Genomic DNA, 25,285 nt, shown 5'->3' with positions numbered 1-25,285 from the left:
GCTGATACAGCAAACGCAGCTTTATTTTGACTCAGCTCCAGCTCTTCCTGCGTGCTGCTCTCTTCCACAGGCGTGAGAATTACACAGCACCGTGAGGCTGTGCTGCTGGGAGCAGGTAAATGGCTACAGCTGGAATTGTTTTGTTGTTTTTTGGTTTTTTTTTAAGTCTCCTGACAACTGAGGGTATGTTTTAGGAAAAAACATGCTTCTGTCTTTTCTCAAGTAAAGCATTCTGCCCTGAACCTCTCCTTCTTCCACTAGGACCCCCAGTCCAGATTAGGAAGAAACAGACCGTCACGGGGCTTTGCTGCAGTGAGTTAAGGCATGCCTTTGCCCAGAACCATAGGGGAAGAACACTCAGCTCCCAAATTCAAAGCATTAGAGAAGAGACCTTGCCAGCACATCACTGACCCACTGCCAGCAATTTACTTGCACATTTCTATGCTATTTATCTCAGTGAGTTGTCAGAGTCCCTCTAACCCACAACAGAGGAACTGGTCCACATCTGCTTACTGCCACGGAAGCTGCATTCAGTCACGTTAACAGCAGTCAGGGTGGCTCTGTCTCTTCCCAGGCTGAAGGGGCTGGGTCCTGACTGCACAGCAGCCCCGGCTGGGTGGTGAGACCTCCAGCACCACATCACTTCTTCTTCCTGGTCAGCAGGTTGGGTGCGGATACCTTCACTTTACCAGGAATATTTCTTGACAAGTCAGTATCCTACAAAACACAAAGATGAGAAATTGGACGTAACGGCAGTGCTTCTCCAAGTATCTTCCTCACCCCCGCGAGCGTTTCTGAGTCAGGTGGCACAGGCCCATGTGCCCGTTTCTGCTGCCTTTCCCCTCAGCGAACACAAGGCTGACCTCAGGCTTCTGGCCGCTCCCCCCAGTTCATTAACGTAAAACTTTTAACGGGTTTCTGTGCAGCTTCCACCCCTCAGCTCCATTAGGATGGGGTGGCTGAGTCAGCAAGTCCCTGGACACTGCCTGTTTGCCTCAAGATCATTAACTATTAATTGTGTTTCTTCTAGCAGAGTTCCATGAAAAGTCAGCGTTAGGTCTGCTGCTTTTCAGTATTTCCGATCAGTAAAACATTAAAGGCCAGCGGCAGCTGTCACAGAACAGCCTGGGCTGCCCCGTGACCTGCAGTCGTGGACATGAGCTGAGAAACGCGCCCCTGGGGACTGAGAGCCAGGAGGGGCAGTGCCAAGGGGCAGCGGCTGGCAGAGCCACCAGAGCAGAGCAGAGCAGCCTCCCTCCCTGCCTGCAGGTACCGGAGCGCTGCAGGCTGGCGGCACCGAGTTAAAAAGGGGACAGAAGATGGTAAGAGAGCAGAAAAATGCAGCTGTCAGGCTCCTGGGTGGGAGAACGGCTGCCTGAGCAAACAGCCAACACGTCCAGCGGCCAGGGGGAGGCAAAACCTGCCCCGAGGGGCACAGCAGGACGCTGCGTGCAACCTAAGGCTGGGAGAACGCCTAGTGCTAGCCCGGCCCCTTCCACGCGCCGCCAGCGGGAACAGGCATTCCCTCCCAGCACTGGAGGACCTTTAGGAAGATGATGGTTTTGTCAGACGTTATTTAGACCAACAGTCACAATAAAGAAACCTGAGGCCCAGTGAGGCTCAATCAATTCCTAAGGATTCTTCCCAGCCTAAGCAGCACCGAGAAAGCACTGTGTTGAAAAAGGAACAGCTTCTTATGAAGCATTTACCCCCCCAAAGTGGCACCAGCGGACATTTTTCTGCTGCTGTTACACAAGAGGAAGCATGTAAAGAAAGCAGTCACCTTGACACTGCGGAACAGATCCTTTTCTCTTGCAGTAGCTTCTTTGGACTGCATAAAATTATGCAAGGCGATCTTTGCAGCTGTAAAACCACAGGAAAGATTTAAAACTCTGAAAACGTTCTGGTTTCAACAGGTAAAGCACCGAGAAGGATTCAACTGCTTTAAACCATTACCTTTTCCTTTCTTTTGGGTGCCCGGCGTGAGCTTGACTTTGTACCTTTGAAAAGAATGAGGGGTCTGTAAGTCGGACGGCAGGCGCCCCTCTCCCGGCTGCCATCAGACCTTTCCCCCAGGAGGCGCCGCGACTTACTTGTAGTTTGTCATCGCCGTGTAGGGAGCGCAGATGGGCACGGCGAAGAGCAGAACGTCCTCGGGGTGCGGCTGCCCTGTCAGGGAGTCCAGCAAAGCCACGGCTTCCTGGAGGGGCAAAGGGGCTTCTGTGGAAGCAGGGAGCAGCACTCGCGCCCGACCCAACCTCTGCCACTGGCTGGAGGGTCGCCCCTCCCAGCTCTGCTACAGGAGCAGCTGTAATTACCCCGTGTCACAGCTATGGGGCTGCCAGGATGAACTAAATTTAGGTTTATCACCTTCACTGGCAATTAATTACCAAGCCATGGCTCGTTACTGACCTTCTTTGATTACCAATATCACATCTTAGTGATCTTCGTTTTAAATGACCCAAAAGGGACCCCCAAATGCAGTTACGTCTTCACGAGGTCACCAAAAGCTTCCCCCTACAGCCAACCGTTATCCTCCTCAATTAAAAGATTTGAAGAAATGAACTTATTTCCAGCCTTGGGCAACACCCCCAGCCCGTAATTACAGAGCACTCTGAAGCAATTCTATGCGTAAACAACCTCCTAACCCCAGCTGCCCGACATCACCCTGTGTCCTCCAGCCCAGAGCCACCCTGCTGGGGGTGCAGAAGGCCATCAGAGGCGAAGACGGGGACAAGCTCCAATCCAGCCAGTCCCTCGTTTCCATAGGGGATGTACGCGATGAGCAGTGTGAGAAATAAAAAGACACAAGCAAGCTGGGTTCAAACAGTTTTGGGCATGAAGGGGCCTTAAATCAGCAGAACCAAACCCTTCCGAGGGGCTCAGGGTGTAATCTCCATGCCAGCCCCAGCCTGCTGAGCGCCAGGCGTGTCTCTGGTCCCGCTCCCTAGGGCAGGGCCCTCCAGCTTCGAGCAGGACCAAGCCCCCCTCCTCAGCACATTCGGGAGGTTCAGATGAGAGCATTTACCTCAACTCCTGGCTGATCCTGCTCTTGCTCATCCTGTATACACAGAAAAGGAGACATCAGAGCTGAAATGAGCACACAACTGATTCTTTCTCCCCAAGTCCCTGGAGAAAATAAATTCTTTTAGCAGCAGTACACAGAAAGCCAAATTTTCACCGCAAAGACAGTTCAACTTATTTGAAAGTGAAGGTAAAAAGAGCGGTTTCACGTAGGTGGGGGGAGGACTGTTTCTTTCAAAACTAATTAGCTTGGCACATGCCAAACTGGGAGGAGAGAGATGGGCTGTGATTCAGATACTGACTCACAACAACAGATCTGGAGAGCTCTGTTACACTTCTGCTGCACCGGGTGGGAGGATCGATTTAACTGGATCCTCAGCAGCCTGGCGAGGTGCTCCCGAGGCCTCGTTTCGGCTGTGCTAGGAACACGGCACGCACACAGACTGCTGCAGGGTTTTTTGCTGCTTCTTGAAACCGATGGGCTCCCAGAGTCATGGCATCAGGCACGCTGTTCTCCGTCGGTGCCCCAAAAGCAGCAAGAGCTGCTCAGCCTGCCTGGCAGAGCTGCACTACGCAGCACCAGGAGGGTCATGACAGTGGGTGAGAAGGGGCAGACACATGGCAGGAGAGGAGAGGCCAGCACGCTGCTCACCTTCTCATCCTGCTGCTCCTCCAGGGCTGGGTCCTGGGACTCATGCAGCAGGACTCCTCCTGGGAGCATCTCCTTGCCGCCGCCAGCACCACGGTGTCCAGACTTGGGTTTCTGCTGTTGCTTTTTCACTGCATCTTCTTTCGTCTTCCCCTTTTTCCCTTTTTTCCCCTTCTCCTCCTTGTTTGACCCTGCAGACTGTGGTCGTGCACAAGAGGTGGTTAGAGCCAGTGCCCCGAGTGCACCAAGGGGGAGGCAGAGCTCCCCTCACTCACCCCCAGCAGCTTCATGATGAGCTCCCGGTCCTCCTCATCCTGGTCCTTGTACTTCTCCTTCATCTTCTTCATTTTACTCTGGAGAAGAAAAGGCAACAGCTTTAGAAACAAAGACTTTTGCAGGGCTTTGCATCCACCAAGAACCAGATGCTGTCCCCACACGAATGCTCCTTCCAGGTCTCCCAAAGCTCTTTCAGAGCCGATCACCAGTGACCGAGGGACCGGGGATTCGGTGAGAAGAGCACAGGATATTCAATGCTAACAGACCAGCACCAGCACCCTGAAACCACCGGGAGCTCCACCAAGAGTCTACAGCTCTCAGGCAGCCAGGGACCACTGAGAGAAACCCGGAATTTCTCCCTGTGCAGGAGATAAGCCCACACTTCACGTGGTAACAGCTCAGCTCACGGGCAACGCTGCTCCCTGCCTACCTTCTGGCCCCGCTTGACGGGCTGAGGGGCTGGCACACCCTTGGTGGTGTTGGGAGCAGGAGGACGCTGCGGCTCTGTCTCCTTCTGCTTCTCTTCGGGCGGCTCCAAGTTCTCGGAGTCATTCTGCTGCTTTTTTTTCTTCATTTCTCTAGGGAAAACAAGCACTTGACGCACCACCTCGTTACGATAAGGGAGGCTGCTGCTCTGCCAGCGTCAGCTGCCTGCGTCCCAGCCACAGGGAACCTGAGGCGCATCCACGGCAAATCCTCCTCAGTAAAACCTCAGGCAACAGTTCCCAGCCAGCACTCCCAAAGGACAGGAGCATCCCCGGGTGACGGCACCCCGCTGAGCCCCCTTCCTCCTCCCAGCTCCTGCTCTCCCCCCAGTGCTGGTGAGTCAGCCAGACCAGGCTGCTCTCCACGAGGGGAACCCACGCTTGCTGGAGAAAAACATTTCACAGCCTCCTCCTCAGAGACGGCAGCAACGCCAAGCTGAAAAGCTTCCCTGTTGTTCAGGCTCTCCGTAGAGAGGCTTAGCTGCTGGAGCAGGAACCCCCACGCGCAAACAATCGTCTCCAAAGCTTCCCAACCCCCTTGGCTGCCGGCTGACCACTGACAGCTGTGGGTTTGCAGGTTTCCTGATGACAAAGGACAGACTGACCCCACATCCCACTCACAGCCCTCCCTGGGGAGGAGGAAACGAGGAGGAGGCGTTCCCCTCACCCCGAACACAGAGGCTCTCACCTCCTCTCCTTGGCAGAGAGATGCCTTCGCCCCTGGGCCTTGCTGTCACTCTAAGAAGTGAAACACGGTTAGAGCCTACCACGTCCAGCAGCAGCTGACGCTGACTTTTGCCAGACGCCCGGACTGGGACCTTACCAAGTTGGGTTCTTCCTCTTTAGGGACAGTTTTCTGCAGGGATCTGCGGGGAGATCAGAACGGAGCTCGTCAGTGGATGAAGAGCAGCTCAACCCCGCCGGCACCGCCATCAGCCAGGCTGGTTACGCTGCGTTCAGCTTTCTAGTTCTTGAAACTTCCAGCAAAAGGGCAGCGATACCAGGATGCAGCTTACAAAGCAAGTCCTCAGATCCCCGCCAGCTTGCCTCAAAGCACACACAAAACGCAGGCAAAGAGCCTGTACGCAGCACGCACCAAACGAACACCCTGATGTTCAGCTCCCCGTGCGCACAGCCCGGATGGGCCACGGCATTCCCTGGAAGAGCTGCCCGCTTCCACCCACTCGATCGCTTTGCCTTACACCCTCTGAGGAGCTCCATTTCCAGAGGCACCGGGGAGCTGAGCTCATCTCACAGCCGCACAGAGCAGTAATTCAGCACCAGCCCGGCGAAGCAGCCAGTGGCTCGGTTGCTTGGGGCTGAACAGCAATTCAGAGGAAAAAAAAAAAAAAAAAAAACACAACAGGGGCAGCCATCTCCTGAGGAGCAAAATCACTGCGTGGGCAGTCACGGGATGCTGGGGCCAGAACGGGGACTAACAACCAGCGACCAAGGAGCCGGACACCCCCAAGGAGGGAGCAGGCAGCTGGGTGTGCGCTTCAGGAAGGGGGGTCCACAGCAAGCAGCCCACAAAGAAGAGTCCTTCAGCAGGAAATGGCACACAGCACGGCAGCATTACCACGGTGCAGGGTTACTGCCCCGCACCCTGACAGCCTGCATCAAAAGAAGCGATGGCAACTCATCGCAGCCCTGGTCTTGGCAGCATTTTAACGGCATGGAGATTCTCCGAAGGGCCCACGCTGCTGAGAAACACAGCTACCTCTTCACTTACCTTTGAGACTGAAGGTGCGACAGGTCGATTGTTGTGTCTGGGTAATCTACCTCTTCCTCTCTCACTTCACTCTTCGGCTCTGGATGTTCCTCTTCATCCTCAGATTCACCATCGTCCTCTTCGGAGTCACCCTCCGGCACAGGAGGGGTGTTTGCTCTGCCCTGGTCAAGGTCAGCAACGCCCTCATCACGATTATTCTCGGACACGGCTTCCACATCTTCCGGCGCTTCCTCACACTCCGCTTTTTCTTCGTCACTGCTGCTGTCCCCTCCTTCTACGGTGCACAGGTGAGGAAAACACAGCTGACGTTACGAGTGCCTGAGGCAGCCAGGGCTGCTTGTCAGCAGTGCACACAGAACCCGCGTCACACCCACCGTACCTAACAGCTCCACTTCCTCCGACACCAGCTCACTGGCACTGCTGGAAACCGTTTCGAGATCCTCATCCTGTACTTTGACCTTCCTCTCCTCTCGGTGCCTCCAAACGCAGCTGTCATCCACCTACCAACAGGGGCACCTCTACGTCAGGCCAGTACCAGCTCCGATAAGGCTCGCCAGCCCACGCGGAGCACACCTGACTCAGCTTTATGCTCTCCCTTTGAACGCTTCCTGCGGTTCCAAGGGCAAGAAAACTAAACCAGCACCTTTAAACCCGAGTCTGACAACCTGGAAAGCACAGCTTGCGAGGAGGCAGCTGCACAGCCAGCAGACTCTCCCTAAACACGTTTCAAACAGAGCTGATATAAAAATCCAGCGGAGACAGTAAAGTTTGCTAGTTTGTAACAGGGTCTGTTTGCTTTAAATCAAGACAGGGAAAAAGGGAAATATGAGAAGAATAATTTTAAGCAAGTAGCATTTTATGGGATTTGTCCCAGTGAGGACAAAAAAAATCGCTGGGAACGTACTCATAAGCGAGAACTAGAATTTAAGTCTCCCACAGCTCAGAACAGATTGCAAAAGCCAGCAGGACCTGCACAGAGGAAGCAGTACCTTAAACAAGAAGCTAAAGCCCATCATCAGATACGAAGGTGGAAGAAAATTCTTCTTCCCTGAAAAACAAAGGCAGATTCTCATGAAGAGGTTTAACAGCGATGTTAAACGATGTATTTTCAAAAATCCTTTTTTTTTTTAGAGGCTTTAAGGCTACCAGAAATTACACCAAGGCTTGTTCTAGCTCTTGGATGACAAGAGGAGAAACACTCAGCTAGCGATCTGCTGTCCAGGGCCCCAGCTAGCAGATGCTGCTGCAGCCACCTGATGTTCCTTACAAACTGCTCGGGACACATTTTGAGAAGATCGGGATCTGCTGGCTGCCACAGAGAGGGGGGCAGCTCAGCTGCCTGCCTGCCACCGCAGGACAGCACAGCATCTTCAGACAAAAACGGGTGCCCCACCCCTGGGGGTGCTCAAGGCCAGGCTGGATGGGGCTGGGGGCAGGGGCCCCGCCCATGGCAGGGGCTGGAATCAGGTGGGTTTTAAGTCTCTGCCAACCCAAACCAGCCTGTGATTCTATGAAAACGCCTAACGTCAAAGTCACACTGTTCCTTCGTGTCTCACCTCGGATCATGAAGCTTCCAGTAGTCAGGTACTCTCCTGTAGGTGCAGTTTTAGAAACCTAAAAGAGCACGACAGAGATACTGTAAGGAGCGCCTGTAAAAGACCAGCATTGTGTAATACCAGCACTAACAAGAGCAACATTCAAGCAAGCCACACTTCTAACTTATGGGAACAGCTTTGTAGGAGGACTCGGTATCCAAGGGTTTCCTTCTGCCCTTTGCAGGATGTTTTCCTAGGAGATGTTTCAGTTCAATCACACAACGATTTTACAAGCCCTGGGTGAGGAACCGGGCTAGACAGGCAGTAAGAACACAGAAAGCACCTTGACCTTCAGTTTAATGTAATCTCTCCACCCTTATGGTTGAGTTGCTTGGGAGCAGACTGAGACCATAGCTAAGCACAAGCCAGAAGCACAACTGAAAAACAACGAAAGTTTCTTTTTAATAAAAGTGTTTCCTCTCTGGTATCAAGAAGCCAAGCTTGCAATATTTCTTGTCACGGTCACATCACGTCAGAGGTTACTCCTCCAACCCTGCCCTAAGCGCAGCAGAGCCAGGGAGAACTCGCAAGGACTGGTATCAGGGAACAGGAGTTTCATCCCCCTCCACCAGTTCCCCCCCAGAGACACTTCATCTGCAGTCCCACACCACTTCCTTCAGGTGTTCCACCTCCAAAGGCCACGCGCAGGTGTCCTCACCTGGTTGTGGGAGACCCACCAAGCACTGGTGACAACTCGGGCATCCCAGGCAGCGCTGTAACACAAGGCCATCGTGCCTGCCTCCGTCAGGGTCCGCGGAGGAATCGGTTCACCTACAACAGTCACACCCAACGGATCAGTGAATGCAGCTATGTCTACAATAGATGAGGCTCCCCGACTTCCACACGCCCCCGACCCAGCACCTGTCCTTCCCAGGGGCACGTGGCTAAGCTGGACGGACCTGGGGGTGGTGGTTGAGAAGAAACTCAACACAAGACAACGTGTGCTTGCAGCCCAGAAACCACCCGTGTCCTGGGCAGCCCCAAAAGCAGCGCGGCCAGCAGGGCGAGGGAGGGGATTGTGCCCCTCTGCTCTGCTCTCGTGAGGCCCCACCTGGAGCCCTGCACCCAGCTCTGGGGCCAGAGGGAGTCAGGGACTGTGGTGATAGGACAAGTGGGAACGGCTTTAAACTAAAAGAGGGTAGGTTTAGATTAGATATAAGGAGGAAATTCTTTACTGAGCGTGGTGAGGCAATGGAACAGTCTGCCAAGAGAAACTGCCCCATCCCTGGAAGTTTTCAAGGCCAGGCCGCGTGGGGCTAGGGGCAGTCTAATTTAGTGGGAGGTGTCCATGCCCAAGGCAGGGGGGTTGGCACTAGGTGATCTTCCAGGTCCCTTCCAACCCAAGCCATTCGATGACAGGCAGCATCAAGTCCAGAAGCTGAAGCTCTGCCACTGCTCCTTCCTCAGCTCTGCAAGGGAGCGGGAACTGCGCTGCTCACAGCACAAGGCCGATTTTTGCCACCTCCCGGGACTGGGGCACAGGCAGGTTTGCACAGCCGGTCTCCCACGAGAGCCATGCCGAGGCTTTAACACTTCCCCGCTGAGATCTGCGCCCTCCACCAGCACCCGAACTGCTCACGCCACCTGTGAGAGTCTCAGCGGGTCTCCAGTCCCTGGGGCCAGCAGCAAGCACTTGCCCCAAAAACCTCTGCCAGTGCCTACTGCCTGCCTGCGAGCCCACCACATCCATCGCTCCTTCCCTCCAGGAGCCCAGCTGAGCAGGCACAAGCAGCCACTCAGGGCTGGGAAGCATCTGCAGTTGGTAACAACTTGATTTTGGAGGGACTGATGCCCCTCACGTCCCAGCTGAGCCATCTGCTGGAGCTGGGTGCTGCAGCACGGGGCGAAGGCAGCTCGCAGGGCTGGATGCAGACACGCAGTGAGGACTCCACCAGCCTGCAGTGCCCTGAGGCTCCTCCGAGTCCCTGCATCCACCCCACGACGTACCTGTCGGGTTCTTGATCACACAGCTCGTGGCTCCATGGAGGTCGGCGTGCACGTATATGTCCCCTGGAAAAGAAGTGCCTCGAATCAGTCACGTACGGGGTAACTCCACGGGTCACTAGAGCTAAGGTAAAGGTTCCCTGCTTCAGGGGGAAACAGCCCTTTCGTCTGCAAGGAGCAGGATGGGAAGAGGACCTGGAAGTCTTTTAGTCCACCCTGGTTGTCCCAGGCAGGATCAGCTCCTTTGCTCCTCAACTGACTCTTACCCTGCAGCGCTGGAGGGTCCACTCGCCCCCAGCCCCCCCGTGACAGCGCACACGCAGCCCCCGGGACTCACCACCACCAAAGCCCCCTTACCTAAGGCTCGAGCCGAGAACAAACCAGACAAACCTTGCCGTGTCGTTCTCATACAGCCGGAACAAGACAGAAAGCTGACACACTCCATTAATCGTGCTCACCTGGTTTAAGATAGCGCTTTACAATTATCTCATTCTGCTGCTGATCTCTCCCAGCAATAACAAGGTAATTCTCAGAACTGACGAACCACAGGAACTTCTCAAACCTGCCAGATTACATCAGTTGGGAAAAAAAAAACACACATTGGGCTAGCAGAATGCTACAGAGGTACTTTTTGTGTCAAAGTCTGACAATATGCAACTGGGTATCTACTACTTATGGAAGAAACTGCAAATAGTTTCATGACCATTGGCGCGCCCCTGGCATAAAAACAAGACATGGTACAAATATAACATCACTGCCAACGGTATTTTGAGATGAAATAAATACTGTCACCACAAAGTCCAGCTGCCTCCTATTTATTTTAGTAATTTAGTTATTAGACTATAAAAAGCTTTGTTGAAACGTTTTTTGATCTACTGTTTCTATTTCACAGATACCGAGCTGCCAGGAAGTATCAGTAAAGTTCCCTGTTTTTACTAAGCCCGTTTCCTAGCTGTGTTAAAAGCCAGAAACTCAACTAAATTTTAAGTCCAGGTCCACTGAAAGGAACTTTCCCGGATAAAGGCTCTAACAGGATCAAGCCAGCAACTTAAAGGAGCAACTGGAAAGAGACTCGATACGAAGTGCAGAGTTTAGCTCCACTTGGCAGCTAGTGAAATCAGCCTCACGCAGCTGTTTTAAATTCGTGCACGCTCACAACACATTAGGCAATGACAACGAAACTGTACTTGCCAATAGACCTTCCTGGCTTTCTGAATGGTGGTAACCGTCTGAACTTCCTTCAGCGTCTGCTTCGTCTTCTTCTCAGCTGATTTAAATGCCTATTTAGACAGAAAGCACGACCTCAATCTGCCAGCAGAGGAATCCTGAAACTGCTAACCAAACAGCAGGAAAGACGGTAAAAGTTTCTCTAATTTTTTTTTTTTCAGAGTGCAGGCTCCACATACTGCTATTCACCAGCCTACGTTCCCTTCAGGCACAAGTAAGAGTACATCTAAAATCTTCATAAATCTCTGCCCCACATCAGCGGCCCCTGAGATTATCAGCTATCTGATCATCCGGATTTCCACTGATTTTCCACTCCCTACCTCTGCAATTCCTGGTTTGTCAGTACCTCCGCCGAGCAACTATCTTAAGTGATCGTAATGCGAACAAAATAATACAGCAGAGGTCTTTAATCCTCAATTCAGTCACCTTAAGAACTTAACAACAAAACTACCTTGTTTTGTTTTGTTTTTTCCCTCCACCTTTCGCATCTCGTTGGACTACCTCAACTACATCAGGATTTTCCACTTATCAGTGACAGGGACTTTGCTTTTAAATATCATCTAAAAAAAAAAAAAGAAAAAAAAATACCTTTTCTGCAGCTTCTACTGTCTTCTGTGTTTTCTTAGCTGCATGCCTTTTGTGATCATAGTACCTGCAAGACAGAAGCTTGTTTATGATTTAACATGCTGGGATTTCCAATATTTTTAGAACGCATTGCTCAGGGTTCTTTACATTTGTTCTAAAGTTCAGTCCCAACAAATTTTTTTTGGCTCCTATCTTTAGTGTAGCCTTTACCTGAGAAAAGCAGCCACACGATGCAACTTCCCTTCTGAGACTGAAGGAACACAGGGTTTGCGCTACTGTGCGACAAGAAGTAGCCACCCTGTGTCACTGTGCAGAACCGTACTTAAAATTAAAGCGCTGCAATAGCTAGAGACTAGCCACAACACTGAGATAACAGTTTTGGACCAGGAAAACATACATCCAAGAACCCAGGGCATCTACCCACTTCCATTTCTAATGTTCATTTTTAAAAAGCTATGCACAGAGCCTTTCCTATGATGTTATCACCAGCAACTGAAGGCATGCAGAAAACTTCTGCTAGCAGAGCACACGCTCGCTGTACGCCTTACTTTTTGGCATTGGCATACGCAGACAAACTGAGATCAACATCGACTAGTGACGGTTTGTTTTTCTGAGGCTTCTTCAACTGCTTGTTTTTATTTTTCTTCTTTTTCCCCTTTGGTTCTTCAGTTTCTTCTTTCACTAAATCAGCATCCTCCCCTTCTTCTTCCTCTTCAGATAACACATACGGGTTCCTAAAAAACATGACACCATGGGATTGAGATAAGAGAACCAGTAATTTTTTTAACCGTAGTGCAATGCGTTTTTACTTCTAGTCTCTCATGAAGACTGGAAACGGCCTGAAGAACCCTTTTCACTGAAAAAACATTTTCACCATGCAGCCACAGGAAGGCCCCAGGATTTGTATCTTAGAGTAAACCAGAGCGTGGGGAAAAAAGGAAACAAAGGCACAAAATGAAGAGTTCACGTTTCCCAATCCAAGGAAGTGACGCTTTCCAAGGCAACTTCTTCTGTCAAAAGATACACAGCCATACTATCGACCTAGAGAAAAGGCCAAACTTAAAACAAAGCACAAGTCTGAAGATCTACTTCCATGAAGTAAAGAAACGCACGACATTATGCCTGATCACCACATGAAAAGAGAGCAGTTACGCTGTCACACTGACTCAGTGAACAGCACAGCAGTGCACTGGTTTAAAACCTTAAAAAAATAAAAAAATAAAAGGATCAGAACTGCAGAATCTCAGCATGGCTGAGGTTGGAAGGGACCTCTGGAGGTCACCTGGGCCAACCTCCCTGCTCAAGCAGGGCCCAAAATATCCGTTCCACTGTTCTTAGGCAGTTATGCTGAGCACACATTAGATGGATTTGTATTTGCTTCTCACCAGTACATTACATCTTGCTCTGCCTGGCTATGCTAAGTCTGCGTAGCAAAAGGCAGTGGAGGAGCATAAAATAACGCGCTTCATAAAAGGAAATACGTCTCCGCAGTCTGCTGTACTACGGAAGCATGATTCAACAACTGGGGGACTGACCGAGCTGATCAGCGCAGTGATCGCTACCTGCTAACGAGACCGACAGATGTCACAGCTGCAAACACAGAACTCGCTCCTGAAAGCGAGTTACTTTATATACCAACATTTTTGACAATGAGGTAATTAAAAATTCGTAAATTAACTCTGCAACATTACAGCTTTTCATACCCGAAGTTCTAGCTATAAAAAAGAAATTCTAACTTTTTTTTTTTAAAATCTCCAGAATCATGACAAAGTGTCAAATGTGGTTTTTAAAAACACTCCAGATTCTATCTCGCTGCCTGCTCTCTCAGCAGGACTTCCACAAGAATGAGCATCAAACCTTGCAGCTCACAAGAGCTGCAGTCTTGAACTATCATCCCTTCAGTGGACTGCCTCCATCATCAAAAGGGGCAGGATCTCATGTGAATTTTAGATGGAAGCAGAACAAAACGTACACTGTTAACTGCTGAGCGGTACGATGGTGTTTGGGACCTATACTGCTGCTTTTAGGACATCTTCCAATATTTTAGGACGTAGCCAGACTCTAAAAATACCAAAACAAAAGCTATTACAGTAACCGAATTATTATTTTTGAAAGCAAAAAAGAAAGCCCACTAAACTAGGTTCTCTTCACAATGCTGTTAAGAAAACTTCAGTAACAATTCAGTAAAGAAAAGTTTTCTTCAGTAAAGAAAACTTCGGTAACAATTCCTAAGCTAAAAAGACGGTGGGTGAGCAACTCCCAGCACGCAGTCAGTCCTACTTGTACTTGGTACGTGTGCCCTGCAGTGTACTCACCTCAGCAGCATCGTGATGTGATTTGTCTGAAGCTTTAATTCTTTGATTGCACTTGCAACAGGGTCCCCCTGTGCCTGAGCTTCCTTAACGATCGCTCCGATCTCTGTCCAGTCTATCTGGTTGGCCAACGCGCTACGGACCACCTGGATGGCTCGGTCAACGATCTCCAAGTTCATCTCTATAAGTTCTCCTTTTATCTTATCAACTTCCTTAAGGTAAGAAAGAAATTTATACCCATTGAAGCTAAACACATAGTAGGCAATATTAAAAAAATAACAGTAGTCATTAATATTGAGACAAAATTCAAAAATGGCGCAGAAGTGATCACAAGGCAATGGCCAACTTGAGTCTTGCAAGCAGAGCCGCACAAGCAAACTTTGGCAAGCGAGGTACAGAGCATTTGTAGAGGAGTAGAGACGCACTGGGCAAAAGCCCAGGCTCCCTGAGGGGCTACGGGGCGCTCACTGACAGCGGAAGGCTTCGCTGTGGGTTCCAACACTGGCCATAGCAATCGTGACCAGCGGGTACAGTTCTTAAAGAAACATTTTGCATCTTTGTTAAAAAAATCCCAGTCTTACCTGAGCTTGCTGAAGAGCCTCTAGTCTGTTCTCGTGATCCCTACGGACATTTTCAAGTTTCTTCAATGCTTGTTTTTCCTTTCAAAAACAAGTAAAATGGAAAAATATTATATATTTATGTGACATCATATCGTCTCGTCATCTAATCACTGTGAGGCACTCGATACAGCATTCCAACAAGGAAAAACACAACAGCATAAGAGACGCAAAGTTTACAAAATACTGTTGTTACTTCAACTTTGAACTCAAGTAATTGCTGCATTATACAGTTTGAAATCCACCCCCCAACCACCGTTCCGTAACACAAGTAAACACCACCTCCCCCACCCCAAGCTACAGAAACCATGTGTCCTAAAGAAGCATTTGAAGCTCCGAGAGCCACCCCGGCTGTTCCACCCCGGGTGAGAGCATACCTGCTGCAAGGCTTTCAGATCAATTTTCTGTCCCTCTAGCTTGGAGTAGAATTCATCTGCTGCCTACAAGAGAAAATTATTTTTAAAAATCTCCAAGTTGCATTGACCGATGCCAGCAACAAGCAGGCAGAGGAGGTTTTCCCCAAGAGAGCTGACTGCAAAGCACTCAGAGGAGACATGCTAAAATGGGGTTCGATAACTTCCTCCATTTTACCTTTGCGTGAGATGATTTCAGCACTCTAGGTTGTCTCACTACAAACTGTGGGCTATACACAACAGAAAACAGCTGGCCAACATGGACCCTCATTTTTTGTTAAGAAATGATTAAAAGGAACCTGCTGTTTCATACAGTGTGCAGCCATTTTATCTGCAGAGCAATTCTAGACCTGTCCGCCCTGAATCCCTGCTGCTTCAATAGGTCAGTTCAAAAAAAACAATACTGAAATCCTAGAAACTATGCCTAAGAACCGTCCCTGATGGGATGCTCCCGTTGCCAAACACCGATTAAAACAAAAGGAGAGGAAGGTTTCAAGGCTGCTTAGACCATCAATGCTGTGAAGGAGATGACAGAAGTTCAGCCAGGAAGCAGGGCAGGGAAGCAACACGGGAACTCTGAAGATCAAGATTAGGAACCACACGCAGTTAATGATTCCAGATAATGTTAACAAGTCGAGGACCAGGAAGGACAACACTCAAGGAAACGCTAAACCAGATGCCTCGGGCTTTCAAAGGGGTCGCTGCGATGACTGCTCGCCTCCGGTGAGAGCTCAGCATCTGAACTCTCCACTAACAAAACGTTTGGCTGTCACCAGTCCTGGTCAACAGCTTGGCATGTTCCATACACGCCCGAATTCAGCGCCACGTGCCATCACTTCAGCTACAGGACCTACTAACCAAGCCAGCAAAGACAGCACCGCTCAACAGCAGCCTAAAGGCCCTATTTTACTTGGCCTTTTATGCGTAAAACTTTTATCCATAAAATTAATCACCTCTTCCAAGGTCTGTGTTTTCATTAACAACTTTTGCACTGCTTTTTAATTACTCTTTTTAGCATCAGTCAATTAAAGCACTTAAGTACAGCATCAGCAAAAGCACTGTACCTTATTGAATGAGTCAAATTCCAAGTACGGACATTTTGAATGTTGAGAAAACAAGAAAGGATGAAATTCCTCATATCTGTAAAATACACATTTGATATTATCACCTGAAAACTAATTTATGTTATGCAGACTAGTAAAAAAGGAAATAAACACTTCAGATATTTACGTGTAGATATCTTCTGCGGGTTTATCTGGTTCCAGGCTTGGCTTTTTCTCCTTTTTCTGGATAATGTAACCCTAAAGGAATGCATAAATATGACATCAGCATCTGTCTTTGAAAAGGATCCCCCTTGTCTTGGCAAAACAGCAAGCTTCAGGTGCTAACCTACTGATCAGCACGAGACAGTACTTCACGCTAGCTGGGAGACTTTATGGCAAAAGTAAGTGTGACAATGTGACATCTTATTGCCCCAAAAAAGGCGAACTTATCTTAGGAACCTCAGAACTGCCCAAGCTGAGTGGTGCAGTCGATACACCAGAAGGATGGGATGCCATCCAAAGGGACCTGGACAAGCTTGAGAAGTGGGCCCGCGTGAACCCAAAGAGGTTCAACAAATCCAAGCGCAAGGTGCTGCACCTGGGTCAGGGCAATCCCGGACGCAAGGACAGACTGGGAGAAGAACTCACTGAGAGCAGCCCTGCAGAGAGAGACTTGGGGCTTCTGGGGGACTGAAAAGCTCAACATGAACCAGCCGTGCACGCTTGCAGCCCAGAAAGGCAACTGAGTCCTGGGCTGTATCAGCAGAGGAGTGGGCAGCAGGGGAGGGAGGGGATTGTGCCCCTCTGCTCTGCCCTGGTGAGGCCCCACTTGGAGCCCTGCGTCCAGTTCTGGGCCCCCAGCACAAGGAGGATGTGGGGCTGTTAGAGCGGGTCCGGAGGAGGGCCACTAAGATGATCAAGGGGCTGCAGCACCTCTGCTGTGAAGAAAGGCTGAGAGAGCCAGAGAGGTTCAGCCTGGAGAAGAGAAGGCTCCGGGGAGACCTCACTGCAGCCTTTCAGTACTTAGAGGGGGCTTATAAAAAAGATGGAGAGGGACTTTTTACTCAAACAGATGTCCTAACGATAGGACAAGGGGGAATGGTTTTAAACTAAAAGAGGGGAGATTTGGATTAGAGGTTAGGAGGAAATTCTTCACTCAGAGGGCGGTGAGGCACTGGCACAGGCTGCCCGGAGAAGCTGTGGCTGCCCAGTCAAGGTGTTCAAGGCCAGGCTGGATGAGGCCCCGGGCAACCTGGTATAGCGGGAGGTGTCCCTGCCCATGGCGGAGGGGTTGGAACTGGGTGGTCTTTGAGGTCCCTTCCAACCCCATACCATTCTGTGAATCTACCCTACAGCCTAACACACAAACGCAGGGCTGACACACAGACCAGCGTTATCTACCATCAGAGAACAAGTGCGGTTGTCATAGGACCTACATCAACTGCTCATAAATATTTAATTGCTGTACATTCTGTGCAAGTATTTTTTATTACCCAACACCACCTGAAGCACCAGCTCCCAGAAGAAAACCTGAGGCTGATAACCCCAGAACAGGCACGCTTGTGAACACTAACTGCCCACTAGTTTAATTCTGCAGTTCCTGCGTGACTGATAACCAAGTTGCCCAGCTGAGACCTACCTTTCCGCTGAAGTCATCCGTTAGTGCCATATATTCTTCCGCTTTTTCCAAAGCAGTAAGTACTTTTTCAATATTTTCTAAAGAGAGAGGGGGGAAGGAGAGGAATATTTTAAGACACCTAGAACAGAAAGATATTGTTATATAAACCTAGCACAACAGCAAATCAAAAGACCCAGGCATCAGCTCTTCTAAGTGCCTGGAGCAACCTGTCCAACCTAGCCACGTCCACAGGAAGCTCCAGCTATGGCACGGCCTTGTCAGATATCCTAAGAGTAGGATTCCAGTATGGCTCAAAAATAAAACTGCAGATATCCTTCACCCCGTGTTCAGTAATTGTTTCAGTAACTTGCTTCGGCAATTGCTTCAGCTACTACTGTTCATTTTAAACAGGAGCCTCAGCATACATTTTATTTTGGGGAGTTTGTTGTTTATTTTCTTTACATGTATATATATATATATATATATATATGCACTTTTAAGACATTTCAAGTTCCATGAAGAAAGACCATATGAATGCTAGCAGTGTACAGAATAAAACTGCAGAGAAAAGCATAAACCAGTAGCTATAAGCTGTTTGTTATAAAGTCGATTTATTACAGCACCATAAAGCAGTAGAAAGTAAAACATCTGTTTGATTTACGGCAAATATAAAGGACATAAGAGAAATAAGACTACAGAAAAATCTATTCTGACTTTAAAATTTTGCAATAAATTTAAAGCCGCTACTTTATCAAACCCCCACCATGCTTGTTATAGCTAAAGGAAGACTTTGATGCCAACTCCTCCTTACAGAATTCTTGTAAAATATCCCTTTACATAGCCAGAGTTCACCTGATGTTTAAGGTAGTGTCTCATAAAACCACTGACACTATCGGAGGAGTCTTATGTTCTGTTTAAGAGTTTTAATATGAACAAGGTTGGTCCCAACCTAAAAACATTACAGCATATAACCATGTGGTCAGAACTACAGGTTTAAGGATCACTCATCTCTTTGAAAAGAATACTGCCCAGACATGAAAACGACCAAATATGTGCAGCCTCTAAAACATTATTTTCTACGTACCTTTATTTTCCAGATTTTGATCTATTTTGACAGAACCAGAAAATCCAGCTTCTATAAGGCAGTGCTCGATGACAGTGGCTCCATAAGCTACAAGAAAAAAAAAAATAAAAAAAACTCTTTTATAGAGGTGATTCTCCATGAAGACTGTATTCACATTAAAATCATAAGAAGTGCTTCAACAAGCTACGGCCAGGAAACTACAGTCATAATCCTTAGAGAGACCGGGGAGTGCAAGGGCATCGTGGTCCTGAATTCAGAAGGCAGGATCTATGGCGAGCACGTTATCAGGGCTCTCACAGTGGCCCTCTGAAACACTCGCTGGTGGGCAGAGCTGACAGGTCTCAGCTTACTGGTGGCGAGCTTTTACAGACTTAGGGATGCTTAGGTTCATCTGGAACTGGAAAAGATCGAGGACTGAGTGAGGATATACAGGAAGGCTGGGCTTCATGTCGGCCCAAACAAAACGAAGCCTTTAAAAATTTGAAAAGAAGGTAGGAAAGGAACTGAAGAGTGTAGGAAACCCAGTAAGGGTGGAAAACCACCTGGTCTGGGACAAGGCAGTACAAAGGGTGAAGTCATACAGACCGTGCAGCCTCAAGGAAAGAAGTGGGAAAAAGCCGTCAAAGCCAAACGTGAAACTTGAGTGACCGCGGAAACAGATGGAGCCCCATTTGAACAGGGCGTAGAGAAGCAGCAAATGAAAACAGGTAAAAGATCCTCCTCTAACATGCTTTAAGACAAAGAAACAAGCTGGGCCCCTGGAAAACCACCTTTAACTGAGGACAGGCAAAGTAGAAATGAGGAAAGACGACAATCACTGGGACAATGCAGCACCAAGCTTAGGATGATGCAGGTGGCCTCAGAGAAGGTGAGCAGGACCTCGGCATCCAGACAAATTAACAAAATAACCACATGAAAATAAATAAATAAATAAATGAACAGCGGTCACAGGGGAATGAAAGCCCAGGCCTACACCAGTGGCAGGCCTGCTGGTCACCCCAGCGCGCAGTGGGACAGCCGAGAGATTGTGAAGGCAGGACACAGAACAGCCAAGTCAGACTTCCATCACCCAGTCTGCCTAGATGGATGCCACATCAGGGTACGAGGTTGACGCTAACATTTCAGACATCATTAGTAACTGTTTCGTGGCACAGGTAGTCAGAGAGCTTCTCTCATTAACCCACAATCTGATTCAAATACCACCGTTACAGAGCTACAGTGACAGAGACAAAGCGTACTTGAATTCAACATCCACGCTAGCACAAACTGGTCTTGAAACTATTCTATTGTAAATTCTTTTTAGCCTAAAGCCTAAAACCAGCAGAGCTTTGTAGTAGATACAGAAGAGACAGCACAGCCCTGCATTTTGCCTAACAAATCTGCGAGACGGTTAAAAAGACTTGGGAGGCCAAATGGATACGGCCTATTCAGATTCCCAGAGTTAGCAAAGCTCATCCCAAAGCTCTCAGAGAGGAGAGGCAGCCACCAGGTAACAGGAGAGCCCCTGCCTGGCTAACAACGCGGCTGAAGTCAGCAATCAGAGAGGAGGCGTAGGCTGTCAGCTCCCTCCGGGAGCGAAGCGGAGCTCTGCAGGGACCTACGCTAGGGCCCGCGCTGCTCCGTGTGCCCGCGACTGACCTGGGAAGGGGGAGCAAAGCCCAGTGACAAAGCACAACCTGCCTAAGCAAGGAAGACCACAGTAAGCTGTGAAGAGCTGGAGGGGACCAAGCACTGGTGATTAGACGAAGAACTGACAGACTGAACTCCCTGTAAAACAACACAAACTGATGTACGTGAGGAAAGACTGTCCTGCTTCCGCATAGGCAGGAAGAGGACCCAACCGACATCTCTGCTTGGGAGCGAGAACAGATGGCTCTGTGCAACACAAGCTCCACCGTCGCTGAACACAAGGCGTCAAGCTGCGTGTTGGGAACTTTTGGGAAAGGAATGGCGAGTGGAATGAGGGACACCATGCCACAGCGTGAACCTGTGGTGCTCTGCCGCTTTGAATGTTAGGTACGCTTTTATCTACCCCGTTTCAAAACGGGTGGAGCTAGAAAAGGCACGGACGACAAGCATCAAAGGCTTGGAACAGATTCTGTACAAGGAAAGACTCTGAGGGCTAAACAGTAAGAGCTGGTCAGCCTAGAAATGACCAGGACATAAAACGAGTGGTGCAAAATTCGTAAATAGCAACCTGTTCGCCTTCTCTTCAAATGCAATACTAGAGCACCACGTAAAATTGAAGAGATCAGTTTAAAAAATAAATAAATAAAAAAAAAGCAGATGGCTTTTCACGTGGTCTGAAAGCAAGTGGAAGCCCTCACCACAGGACACCGCAGAAGTTCATACAGGCTCCAAAAGAGATCGAGTAAACGCATGGAAGAAAAATCCAACCCAAGCTATTAAATGCAAGGATGCCTGCTGGTCAGTGCTGTCTAGAAGTCTCTAAAACATGCAAGTACTGGGATTGAGAGGCTGTTCTGGGAAAATACCAGAGTTTCTCTTAGGGCTACAGGCTAATGACTGGGCTGCAGGCCCCGGCCTGAGTTTAAGCTGACTGAATAAGACTGTGAGGAAATGGCAAACGCAACATCAGAAACCCCTGGACACAGCGGTCACCAGCGTGGGAAGCGCACTACGTTACGTGGACACCCGGAGGGATGGTCGGGTTTCACAGGTGGTTAAGGAAGAGGTGTGCGAAGAGGCCGAGCTCACGGAAGGGAACAATCGCAGACCTTCTAAAGAGCGGAGCCTTGCCAGGCCTGAGTAACCAGATCAGTGATGCTGTAAGGCCGAGGCTACCTAGATCACAGCACCAGATTTGGGTACAGACACCACAAAACCGGGACCAGTGGGAGAAAGCAGCTGGCAGCAGGCTGTTTATTCAGGAGAAGGCCACGGTGGAGAAAGAGAGGAACAAAGGTGGTGAAAAGCAGAACCAAGGAACGGGGAAAGCAATACTTAGGTCTGCAAGTCACAGCCTTTAAAGCTTTTCAGGGGTGCCTGCCAGGCACTCTGCACTTGATCAACAGTGCCAAATCAGCAGAATAAAACAAACTTGTCCTCACCACGTCATACCAGCCACATCTATTCTGCGCTCAGGAGAACTGGGGCACAGGGTGCTCTGCCTGCCTACCAGAGAACACCCAGACGGACAGATCGAGCACGCTGGTTTCACCACACCAGTACTGGTTGCAGGACTGGCAACCCCCAGCCGCTTCCTAGCGTCCTTGCCCTGCCTGTACAGTTTAACGCCTCCTGTTCAGTACCACCAAAGACAGGACGCTGGGCAAAACGCATCACATCAAAGCTCCAACAGAGCCGTTCTCAGGCCTTCATCCCTGCAGGATCGCAGCAAGGCACATTGTGCAGCTTGCTTTGAATAAAAAAAAAAAAAATCTGTTTTCAAAGGCTTCTTTTTCTGTTGTTTTCCAAACATACATAAAAGCAGGCTGTCATCAACAACCTCAACAAAATAAAGACTGCTTGAAGTTATTCGAATTTTCAGCATCATCCAAACAGAACAGATATTGCCCCCGTTTCATTTCCAAGTCAAACGGAATTACTTACGAAGATGTGGGTTAAGAACCCTCTTCAGCTGCTCCCCTTTGGGTGCGTTTGATATTATTTCAGTTAACCTGCGAAAGATAACGGAGAGTTGTCATTCCAAAGAACAACGGGTTTTAAGATCACGTTGTATTGCTTAGAAGCAGCAGAACATTTTCAGTATTAGAAGAAATACAAAACAGCTGCAGCATGCGAAAAAGACTGCCCACAGATACAGTACCTTTCGCAAAGTAATTGGGGTTTATTTCAAAACACACACCACCTAAAAGCAGCTACCTTTCCACGGTTGGCAGAGGTGCAGGTGCTTTTGCGCTGTCAACTGGGTACCGCTCCCGAACCGCAAACCGGACATCATCCGCCTCATCCGTGCGAAATCTCAGAATGTTCAAGATGAGGTATTCGTGGTCTGTCAGGACGATGTTGCCCTGCAAGAAACACCACGGGGGACCATCAGCCAAGGCCGTGCTCGAGCGCTTGCTTACAGGGAACGCGCGCGGAGCCTCGCACTCACCCTGTCGTACAGCTCGATGATCAGGTGATAAGCAGCCTCGTTGCTTCCAAACTGGAAGTCCACGATTCTGTCTATACCCAGCTGCTTCACGCTGACCAGCCTTCTGGTCTTCAAATGCTTACGGCACTGCCAATAGCAGAGAGAACATCCGTGAGACGGTGCAAAGAGCCCTGCTTGTGACATTTTATACTGAAATATATTTGTTGCTTTTCTAAGCTATTGATCCCTCCTACAACACTGACCGCTTCTTTCTGAATACAAACATTGGAAAGGTGAAAACCTCGGTCTCACTAATACAAAGATAAGGCAGCTCTTAGCAAAAATAATACCACCTTGATATTTACAGGCAATACAATTGTTCCAGGTTCCTACATTAAGTGATTTTTGCCATTAAAACTGCTATTTGTTCAGCCGTTATTCAAAGCGAGGTCATCTATGTCACCTCAACAAGTGAGCAGCTAGTTAAAGTCCAAAGAGTTTGTATTGCAGGGAGACCCAGGATTAACCCCGCATCAACAAAGGACACAGAAAGCCTCCCAAGAGAGTCTTTGGGGAGCCAATTCAATGAGGCCACATCCAGAGGTGGCAGGCTACGCAGACCTGACCTGTGTGAGTCAGCCCTCGGGCTGCATCCCCACAGACCTACCTACAGGAATGCAGCCCAACAGCTTGCAGCAGGATCTGAACCCTCTAAGTCTGGCAGAGCGAACAGAGGGACTCTATTAACGTAGCGTGCTGTGCCCAGGACCTACGCATTTGGACAATCCAACTAGAACGACGAGGACTTCCCTGCAGTAAATTCTGAAAGGTCTGGGTGGCACCGAAAACATTCAGCAGGTTAACGCTAGTCTTCCTAAATGTACATGCTCATTGTTTTGGGCACTGAGCATCAACGACGTGATCCTAGAGCCACACGTGCTCCTTCCTCACCTTCAGTCGCCTGCCCGATCAGGATCCACCAAGCAAACTCTCTTAGTATTTTCTTCTGTCTCCAAGGACAGCACAGTTAACGTTGCTTTCTTTAACCAGCTTTCTTTTTAAAATGAAACCACACGTTGGTTTACCTTCATTGCAAAGCTGGATGGCATCATGTTTTTTGGCCACTCGAACTCCGTCGTGTGAATCCGTATTCCAGACTCAACCAGCAGCGTGGCCTTGCAGTCGGGTCTGTTAACAACACAAAGATTTACCCCTTGGTACCTGAGCAGCCACCTCGTGCTACACACCAGGCTGCACTGGGACGAGACCAAAGCACCACAGCCAGGAGCGCATCACCCACAGAAAACACTTACCAAAGCCAGTGGAATCCACCAAACAGTGCCGCAGCCACGCTGACAGCAAAAGGATGCCAGCATGTTAAGTTTATAGACAAAGGGCCAAGCAAAGCGGTTTTGGAGTCAGAAATTCCCCAGAGCAACTGGAAGGTGATGCTGGAGGTGATGCTGGGCCCAGGTGAGACACAGTGCAGCCGACAGGCTGGGGACAGCAGTGTGCCATCCCCAGCACCTGGCCCGGGCGCTGCTATTGCCACAGAACTGAGGCTCTGCACTCAGAAACGCCTCTCCCACTTCCCCTTACTCTTACAGAAAATCCTGGGGCCTTCTGTACCTTTTCTGCAGCATTTTGCTTGTTTCACAACTGTATGTATGCTATCCCCGGGGACTTCCAAAGTAAAAGTTACTGTGTTTTAGCAGAAAATGACAGGATTCCACTGAAAATTGATCAGAAAAGCCAAACACCTGTCAGCAGCGATGCCATACGTGCAAAAAAGTGCAGTTACAGTAACCAGGTAAGGGAAGTTATAGCAATTCTTACTTCTGCAGGCGGATGAGATACGTCTTGTTGTCCACATCGTAAACATTGCTCACTCTCATTCCCAGCAAGCTGCCAAAAACAAAACAAAACAAAACAAAAAAAGGGCACCTTTAGAAGAGCACACAAACCGCACCAACTCCCCGTGCAGGCGGCCGAGTGCACCAGAGGCAGAGCCAGGAGGCAGGGCTGGGGGCACAGGCTGCCCGGGCAGGGGCTCCGGGTCCCACACAGCCGTCCCGGTGCCGTCCCGGTGCCGCGTCCCCCCCCCCGGTGCCGTACCCGCGGCGGAGCTCGGCGAGCAGCGCCCGGATGTCGATGGTGCCGAAGCGGCCCTTCATGGCGCCGCCGCCGCCGCCGGCCCGGCCCGGCCCGGTGCGCATGCGCCGCCGCCGCCTCAGCTACGGGTGGCGGCCGAGCCCCGGCGCTGCGCCCCGGGCAAAACGGCGCGGGCGGGCCCGGCAAAAAGGAGCCCGCGTCTCTCTGTGTTGCCCAGGCTACACTGCAGTGGCTATTCACGGGCGCGATCCCGCTACTGACCGGCACGGGAGTTTTGACCTGCTCCGTTTCCGACCTGGGCCGGTTCACCCCTCCTTAGGCAACCTGGTGTGCCCCGGCTCCCCGAGGCTCACCATATTGATGCCGGCCTTAGCGCGGACGCCCGCTCGGCATAGCGCACTGCAGCCCAGAACTCCTGGGCTCAAGCGATCCGGCGGGCTCAGCCTCCCGAGCAGCTGGGACTACAGGCGTGCGCCACCGCGCCCGGCCACCGCTGCCCCGCGCTCCTC

At 49.9% G+C, this 25,285-nt stretch overlaps 1 protein-coding gene across 1 annotated transcript; it reads right to left on the bottom strand.

Moving 5' to 3' along the window:
• Nucleotides 1-407: 407 nt before the first annotated feature.
• On the bottom strand, nucleotides 408-24,883 carry NEMF (nuclear export mediator factor). The gene is made up of 33 exons (XM_035551482.2): nucleotides 24,780-24,883; nucleotides 24,501-24,569; nucleotides 23,750-23,852; nucleotides 22,686-22,811; nucleotides 22,451-22,599; nucleotides 22,178-22,245; nucleotides 18,605-18,691; nucleotides 17,542-17,618; nucleotides 16,090-16,160; nucleotides 15,924-15,999; nucleotides 14,824-14,886; nucleotides 14,411-14,488; nucleotides 13,833-14,041; nucleotides 12,066-12,251; nucleotides 11,521-11,584; nucleotides 10,897-10,985; nucleotides 10,164-10,267; nucleotides 9,709-9,771; nucleotides 8,420-8,532; nucleotides 7,723-7,780; nucleotides 7,156-7,214; nucleotides 6,546-6,666; nucleotides 6,167-6,440; nucleotides 5,258-5,300; nucleotides 5,123-5,172; nucleotides 4,380-4,527; nucleotides 3,949-4,026; nucleotides 3,677-3,871; nucleotides 3,029-3,061; nucleotides 2,094-2,200; nucleotides 1,957-2,000; nucleotides 1,784-1,863; nucleotides 408-717 (listed from the first exon to the last, which is right to left on the bottom strand). Exons 1-33 carry the CDS (start codon nucleotides 24,878-24,880, stop codon nucleotides 640-642), a joined length of 3,264 nt encoding a protein of 1,087 aa, XP_035407375.2. The 5' UTR covers nucleotides 24,881-24,883; the 3' UTR covers nucleotides 408-639.
• Between the last annotated feature and the right edge of the window lie 402 nt (nucleotides 24,884-25,285).

Source organism: Cygnus atratus, chromosome 5 (assembly GCF_013377495.2).
Source record: "Cygnus atratus isolate AKBS03 ecotype Queensland, Australia chromosome 5, CAtr_DNAZoo_HiC_assembly, whole genome shotgun sequence".
Classification (NCBI taxonomy): Eukaryota; Metazoa; Chordata; class Aves; order Anseriformes; family Anatidae; genus Cygnus; species Cygnus atratus.
This window is presented reverse-complemented; position numbering and strand designations above follow the sequence as displayed.